Consider the following 8,453-nt stretch of genomic DNA (forward strand, 5'->3'; position numbering starts at 1 on the left):
GCCAAATAGCAAAAGCCAGCCTAACCCGCACCGCTTAAACCGCGGGCTTTGGCAGGGCGAGCTTCCCCGCCGGACTTAATATTTTTTTGACAAGGGGTATTTTTACAATTTTTTTTTGCCAAAACCCAACTTCCCACAACCCAACTTACAAGAGAATGAAGATGAAAATTGAGTATTTTGGATTATGTTTATTTTGTTTTAGAGACAATATTTATAATTATGTTTTCGATTATGTTTATTTTGCTTTGGGAACAATATTTATAATTATGTTTTGGATGAAAACTTGGTTTATAATTATGTTTATTAGATATTTATAATTACAAATGTAACACCCTCACTATCAGAAGTCACGCTTCGGGCTGCGCTACTCTGATAGCAAGAAGTATTAGGACTACTTTACATACTAAATAATAAAATAGGAACCTGTGACTCGACACTGTATCGCTGAATTCTTCGAAAACCAGAAATAAATACTTTATCTTAAGAAAAATACAAACAGACATAGATTCATATACAAGACTCCTTACCTAATAACTCAATATATTATACATATAAAACATACAATTCCTATCCCTCTTACAAACTTGTAATAACAAGGACGAAGGAAGAAAATAATCAAATTAATACAGCAACATATATAAACCAAACGCAGTATAACTCCCTATAACGCTTCCTCATCTGGTTCCTGAAAAGGTAAAGCTGTAGGGGGTGAGAACCTAACCACACGGTCTCACCATGGAATTTCAAAGTTGTCATAAGAAGATATTTAATAAGAAAACTGTTCTCAAGCTCAGTGATTATCATTGCCTTATGAATCTTTTAAAACCATAGGAAATCGTTCAAAACTTTTTTAAAGAAACAATGTTTAATCTTTTAGAAATCCAAAACCTTTCCTTTCTTATAAGAAAATCTCAATCAGAAACCAACCACGCAATCAAACAACACCATCATTAATTCAGCACTAAAGTTCATTCTCAAATGTAGCACGCCAGGACAAACACAGGCAAGACAGACAAGGAAAGCACAAGTAGGTAGCAGTTACAGTAAATAATTCAAGTAGTAGTTAAGTACAGTCTAGCAATTAGGCAAACCAAAACAAGTTCAAACCCAAGCAAAGCATACAAATGCATATAATACATACCTGTCCTATGGCTGATGAGTCTCATCTGTCGGTTATATAGCCAACCCGACATGTCTGGTAGCTAACCCGGAAATCGTCCTCTTGAAAACTGGTGAGCGGTACAGTACCACGATCCTCACCTGGTGGGCGATAAACCACCTCGATCCCCACCATCTGCGGGCGGTAAACCACCTCGATCCCCACAGACGTTTTCAATTGGAAAACAGCACACACGTGGGCAGTAAATAACCACGATCCCCACAAAATAATTTTCATATCAAATTCATCCTCTTTATCTTTCAATTCATTCAACAATTATTATCATTCATCAGTCCATATCTCATTTCCAAATTCATTCAAAATCATATTTCAAAGAATATCCTCATCATCCTTCTTTCCATTCCGTTCACTAACAATCCCAATCCAAAACACAATTCTTCCTTTGATAAATAAATTAATCTTAAACCATATAATGTTTAAAACGAAACCTTTTAAAATAACTACTTCAAACGAAACTCCTAATTTTATAAAATTTTGGCAACATCTCCTCTAAAATTCGGACTCTGCCACCCTTTTCGGGTCCCATCCAAACATTTCTCAAACTTTTTCTCAACCATTTTCAAATCTCAAACAATTTTCCAGAGTTGAACCAGTTCCAATATCAATTTATTTTCAAATCAAACCAATTCCAACAATAAAACTCTTTTTAAAATCAAATCAACTCAAATATTAAATTATTTATAAAATCAGACTAACTCAAAATCAAACCGCTCCCAAAATCAACTCATTTTCATATCTCAAATTATTTCCAAAAATCGATTCATTTATATTACCAAGTAAACTCTAAAACCAAGAAAATTCACCTTTCATAATAATCAAGTAAATAACATTTCAAACCGATTTTTACCAACAACCATACATCATTCACGCAATCAAGCACTCAATAATCCAATCCAACAAACCATCACATCCACAAGACAAATATAATCACAGAAGTATATCTTTTTGCGTCAATATCTATTTATCACAACTCTGTAATGTAAAATAGATTTAAAAAAAATCCCTACCTCGACAAGCCGAAACCCGAAAACCAAACGCGTCAACTGAACTCTTTTATCTCAGCCTGAAATAAAAAGCAGCCACAACTACAGCAACTCTAATTACGGCACGTAAGGACCGAAACTCGAACCTAAAGAATTAATGTTGCAAGGACTTTAAAAACAGATAACAGAGCAGCTACCGAGAGAATTCGGAACAGGAAACAGCTTACCAAACTTACGAATAGCCGAGAAAACTGAACGTCGGTGACTCCGTTGGCGACGCGGCAGCTCGATGTCGCATGCACCACTACTAAACTCAGCATGCGAGAACCACAACTCGACCCTACGTTACCGTCATCACAATTACTATAACAAGCTATGACGAAAAAAACTTATTTTTAAAGGTTTCAGAGACGATAAAGCTTACCAAGGGAAAAGGGACTTCAGTGGCGGTTTCGGGCGGCGACGTGGCGTGGTGCGGCGCGGTGGACGGTGGCGGATCTGCGGCGGTGAAAGGCGGTGGAGGCACGGCCGCTCGAACAAAAACCCCCTCCGTCGATCTTTCTCTCTCCTCGAGCTTCTCTCTCTTTGAATCTTGCCGACGGCAACCATGGGAGCTCGGCGACGGCAACAACACACGGCGGCGCAGTGTTGCGTAGCGGATCGCGCTCCTCCTCGCGGCACTGGCCCGCGTCTTCTCCTTCCCCTGTTCGTGATTCCAGCGGCGACGGCAAGGATCCGACGAAGCTGGCGGCGATGACGCGAGGGTGGCAGCGAGGCATGGTGCAGTTGCGGTGCAGCTTCTCTTAAGTGATGATGGCCACTCCTCCTCCTCTTTCTCAAGGTCTCGCTCTATCTTCCTCGAATATTATTATATTCTTTGCTAGTACTAAGAATATAATAATAATATGATAATTGAGAATATTAAATGAGATTTGAGAATAATTAATTATTCTATCTCTAAACTTGAATTCTAAATTTGGATGAAATCCTAACTGATTCTGTTTCAAATTGAATTATGATATGATTCATAAATTTGAAAGATTCAAGTTTAAAATAGTAAGATATGATTCAAATTTAAATTGAGATTCAAATTTAAAATAAGTAACAAATCTCATACTATATATATGTATGTCAAGAGTAGAGGAAAGATAGATGAGAAAAAAACACAAGAGTTTTATTCCTTTACCTCTACACACATAAACATATGTGAGTCTATTTTTAGAGAAGAATTTTATGGTGTGCAAAGAGTTGAAAGAGATTTCTCAATTTAGATCAAATATTCATTGGTCGAGGAGTTGACAGCAAAGGTTGGTTTCGGTGTGGATACGCATAGCGCCTTTGTACCATCGAAGGGAGAAAGTGATTTTTACTAGGTATCTAGATCTGATCTATATATTGTTTATTTGAATAAAATTTAAGTACAAAATAGATCTTTAAGATTTATTTCTTTTCTTCTGCGGCATGTTATGAACACATGGTAATCCTTCATAAACCTAATTCATTAGGAGTAAATATTAAAAAAAGAAGCTTGGGAGAATATTGTGATTTGGCATTTTATTTGAGTTTAGGTTAAATACTTATCGAAACAATTTGCGCTTCAAAAGTTATTTTAGTTAGAGTTTGTTGTGGCTTCGAAGTCACCAATTCAAGTCGTGAAAACAACTACTAATATAATTATCAGGTTATGTTATGTATATTATATCTTTCAAGTATGGTTCTTTTTAAATTTTATGTTAATGTAGAATATCAATACACTAGATTGTCTTTTTATTATAAAAGAATAAAATACTATAAAAGTGTATACAAAATTTTGTGAAATTGGCATGGAGTAAGTGTTTGTTTGAACGTTATTAAATCAATAAAAAAAAGATATTTTTTAATGAAAAAAGATATTTTTTATTTTTTAGTGTATTTAATAAATTTCTAATAGTAAAAATAAAAATATTAAAAAAATATATTTTTTGAGAAGTTATAATTTACATATTTATAAAAAATTCTTTAAAAAGATATTTAAAAAAAATTTATATTTTTCATCAAACAAATTCTAAACCTAATTCATTAGAGCAAAGAAGTTAGAAGTTGGGGAGAACATTGTGGAAAGTTCTTTAATTGAATAGGTAACTCTATATGGAAAATTGGGAATGAAATGTTATTTAGGGATTTTGTGTGTGTACAAATAGGTGAGTCCTAGTTTATAGGAGGGAATAAATATGAACTTGTTAAATTCCCTTTCCATTGTTTCACAATGCTAACTCAACTTTGTATGCTTTGCTTAGGTTACAGGGACAAACATGGAAGACAGAGAAATTATTGATTTATCTAGTGATGATGAGAGTGAAAACGAAAAGGTTATTCCCACAGCTGTGAAGCAGGAGCCAGATCTTGTTTTCGATGTAAAGCAAGAAAAATCGAGGAATAAAGGTGAACTGGCGAATCGAAATGGACCTCGCATTCATTCTGTTCGAGCAGCTGATGATGATGATTCAGACGTTTCTTATGCGTCAGCCATTTGTGCAGCACCCCTTACTCGGCAGTTTTGGAAAGCTGGGACTTATGATGATGCCGCCGCTTCGAAAAAATTCACACTCCAAAGTAATTTTCCAAATTAATGCAGCTTCTAGTTTCTTCCATGGCCGTTAGTGCTTATATTTTTTTGTTGGACACGGTATCCCTAGCCTAGTGAAGGACTAATTGGTTGCGAATCTGAGTTCCATTGATAGGGGTGGTAATATGTACCCTACCGGCGGGTATCCAATTCGATTCCATCCGATCGGGTAAGGTTGCCAACTTGATCTACAGCGGGTAGGGTNNNCTCACTAAATATAAAAGATCATTAACCATCAAAAGAAAATCATTAATTAATAATTTAACTTTTTTTTACATAAAATTCAGTTCTATTTTAAATTATTATCAAGTTATATAATAATGTTGTATATTTTTTGTAACCCGTGGGTAGGGTCGAATATCCACGGATTAATAATGGGTAGGATTAAGGTTGAGATATTCTCAATCCACGGGTAGGATTAGGATTGGATCCAAACCCTACCCTATTCATTGCCACCCCTACCATTGAAGGGTTTGTCACTTATGGGTTGTTGCATGTATAAGGCGGGATTTGATTAGTGCTTATATTGAGTTGTGACAGAATTTTTCTTTGATTTCAGATGTCAAAAACTATCTACATGTACACCCGATGTTCCTTCACTCGAATGCAACTTCACATAAGTGGGCATTTGGTGGTATGTTCTTATGACTTATATGAACTTGTTCATCCTTTTTGTTTTTATTTTAATGTGTTGGTCTTTTTCTTTGATTTTGGTTGCAGCCATAGCGGAGCTTCTCGATAATGCAGTTGATGAGGTGATTATTAGTGATGTTTCAGTTGTGAACTGCATGAATTTTAAGGATGAGCAATGCTATATGACCAGTAAATAGTATTATTTTTTTAGCCAACAATAATTTGCACTCTTATTTACATACCTTTTGCAGATAAAAAACATAATTTATAATTATATTTATTAGAGTTTTGCACACATGAATCAATATAGTTTGCATCTATGTTTGGTAGAGTTCGCACACATGAATGAGTAAAATTTATTTGTTAAAAATAATTTAGTGTTTGTGCTAGCCAAATGATGGTAAAAAATACTAAAAGTTGCCGGCTCCCAAGAATTTCCTTTTAAGCATTGTATATACTATGTTAGTTTTATTTTTCATTTACCTACATACTAATTTTGGCATTGATTTCTGATGGTGCATTCTTTATTAATTGTGATACAACAAACAACAAATCCTTATCCCACTAGGTGAGGTCGGTTACATGAATCAAACATGTAGATCTTGTTTGACCACCTCGTTGATGGTCTTTCTAGGTTTTTTTTTTTGCCTGTTACCCTTTGTCCATTTTTCATCTCATCCACCTTTTTGACTGGGTGCTCTGTCAGTCTTCTCCTCACGTGTCCAAACCACTTAAGACACGATTCTACCATCTTTTCCACAATATGTGCTACTCCAACTCTCTTATATTTTCGTTCCTTATTCTATCCAATCGCGTATGATCTCTCATCCATTTCAACATCTTCATCTTTGCCACACTTAACTTATGTTCGTGCTCTCCTTTGACCGCCCAACACTCTGTACCATAAAGTATATCCAGTCTCATAGCAGTGCGACAGAATTTACCTTTAAGTTTTAAAGGCACTTTTTTGTCATATATGAAACCAGACACACTCCGCCATTTTGACTAACCTGCTTGATTCTATGACTTATATCCTGTTCAATCTTTCCATCATCCTATATAATGCACCAAGATACTTAAAACTTTTAATTTTTCGTAGGATGTTTTCTCTAATCTTCACTTCTGTATTAGGGTTTTTCTTTTAGCAGCCGAACTTACATTAACTGTGATGTTTTCCAGAAATGATTTCCGTTTTGTACATATCCTTCGTTTCTGGTTTCTACTGTTACTATACCTTTTTTTAAGGTTCATGTTTATTCCGATGTTCTTTACTTAATTATCATTCCATAGATTGGTGTAAAACCATAATTTTTGTTGATGTGATTTTTCCATTTCTTGTTTGAAATCATCATTTAACATCTTACATCTTACATTTTACATTTGTTTTATGCTCCAATTTGTATTGCATTCTCGCCATTTGTGCTTAGGATAGATCCAAAATGGGGCTACCTTTGTCCTTGTAGATAAAACTTCGAATCCAAAGGACGGAAGTCCAGCATTGCTGATTCAAGGTACAATGGTTCTGGAACTCATCAATTTTAGAAATTTAGTAGTTATTGAAAATCCTAGCCTGACTCTTGTTAGCATTTGACATTTTTTATTGATTTTGTACTGACATTGGGTAATCAGATGATGGTGGTGGAATGGATCCAGAAGCAATGAGGCATTGCATGAGTTTTGGATTTTCAGATAAGAAGTCAAAGCTGGCTATTGGGCAGTGTATGGGTCTTGGCATTGTTTCTTCAACTATTTTTGTATTCGTGCTTTATTCTTTTTTTGAGTTTTAGATTTATTGTTGCAGATGGTAATGGCTTTAAGACCAGTAGTATGAGGCTTGGGGCCGATGTCATAGTCTTCAGTCGGCATATGAGTAATGGGTATGTCCGTATGTGACAAAAACTTAAAACATCTATCCATGCTGAAGTTATTTAGGCTTTTAAACATTATACCTTCTGGTCTTTCATTAGAGTGAGGCAGGGTGATTTTGGGACAAAAATTGAAGTTACAGTGGAAAAGAAAAGTGAAAACTATGCTTAATTTTTCTTACTGTTTTTAACCTGCATCAGGATATTGACGCAAAGCATTGGACTTCTGTCATATTCATTTTTGGCGCAAGAAAAGCTTGACAGAATAGTAGTACCCATGGTGAGTGGTATTCCACATTTTTTTATTATGCAAAGGGTTTGGTTTATATTGTGCATAGGCTTCAAATGCTACTCCTCTTCAACTTATTGCTTGAATTAAGGGGTGCCGAAATAGTAATTATACTCCAAATAAAGTTAGATTGAAAAGGGATCATTAAAATTTTTTAGCAATCCTGCTACATCTACACCCTTTATAATAAACACCGTTTTGACACTAGTATTTTCTTAACAACTGAACACGTGTTCTCTTTGTTTTGTTAATTAAAGAATAATTTAAATACACAATTATTTAGTAGCAACCATATTTTTATATGGGTGTTAAGAGTATTTGGTGTATGAATAGGGTTTTTCTTTTTTAGCATTCCTTTTCCACTAGATACACCAAAACATATAAGTTGAGGGCTACCATAAGATTCTTGCTTCTTACAAGGATCTAAAGCTTTTCAACTTAGTGAGGTGTTGATGCAAGTCCATTGTCAATGGACACGTCCAAGCATTCCAAAAAGCTTCTTCTAGAGAGAATGAGAGACTACACAATAGGGAACATCAGCAATTTTAATGATTTGCCAAAAGATGAAAATCAACCAATCACCATTTGGTAAAATCTTTTAAAAAAATTAAAACGAAAAATTTATATATATTATTATTCAATTGAAACATCAAGTGCTAACTAAATGCAATAAATATACATTAAAAGTGTCATAAAAATAATAATTATAAAAAATTTCAGTTACAAATATTTAAATTCTACAATTTATACATATTAAGACTCCTACTATTCTTTATTTCTTAATCTCTCATACCAATTGTAAAAAATTTCTTAAATTTAAGATATTTTTATATATTTTTTATTCTAATTCATTCGTTTTTTTAATTATTTACAAATAAAAAAATGCATGAAAAAATAG

The 8,453-nt window shown here is 34.3% G+C and overlaps 2 protein-coding genes across 3 annotated transcripts in view; one reads left to right on the top strand and one right to left on the bottom strand.

Annotated features, from left to right (window-relative positions):
* Nucleotides 1,622-2,954, bottom strand: LOC107624451. The gene is made up of 3 exons (XM_016326943.2): nt 2,588-2,954; nt 2,391-2,503; nt 1,622-2,309 (listed from the first exon to the last, which is right to left on the bottom strand). The coding sequence occupies exons 1-3, from the start codon at nt 2,770-2,772 to the stop codon at nt 2,281-2,283; spliced, it is 327 nt and encodes a 108-aa protein (XP_016182429.1). The 5' UTR covers nt 2,773-2,954; the 3' UTR covers nt 1,622-2,280.
* Nucleotides 4,352-8,453, top strand: part of LOC107623478 (protein MICRORCHIDIA 6) — a 12,342-nt gene continuing 8,240 nt past the window's right edge. The window contains exons 1-8 of one of the 2 annotated variants that reach the window (XM_021114994.1): nt 4,352-4,755; nt 4,884-4,937; nt 5,328-5,402; nt 5,489-5,523; nt 6,834-6,912; nt 7,031-7,120; nt 7,203-7,278; nt 7,468-7,546. In XM_021114994.1, coding sequence (XP_020970653.1) covers nt 4,455-4,755; nt 4,884-4,937; nt 5,328-5,402; nt 5,489-5,523; nt 6,834-6,912; nt 7,031-7,120; nt 7,203-7,278; nt 7,468-7,546 — 789 coding nt within the window. In that variant the 5' untranslated portion in view covers nt 4,352-4,454. The remainder of the gene's footprint in view (nt 4,756-4,883; nt 4,938-5,327; nt 5,403-5,488; nt 5,524-6,833; nt 6,913-7,030; nt 7,121-7,202; nt 7,279-7,467; nt 7,547-8,453) is intronic. The other variant, XM_016325752.2, reaches the window with a different exon arrangement.

The sequence above is a fragment of the Arachis ipaensis genome, chromosome B10, assembly GCF_000816755.2.
Source record: "Arachis ipaensis cultivar K30076 chromosome B10, Araip1.1, whole genome shotgun sequence".
Taxonomy (NCBI): Eukaryota; Viridiplantae; Streptophyta; class Magnoliopsida; order Fabales; family Fabaceae; genus Arachis; species Arachis ipaensis.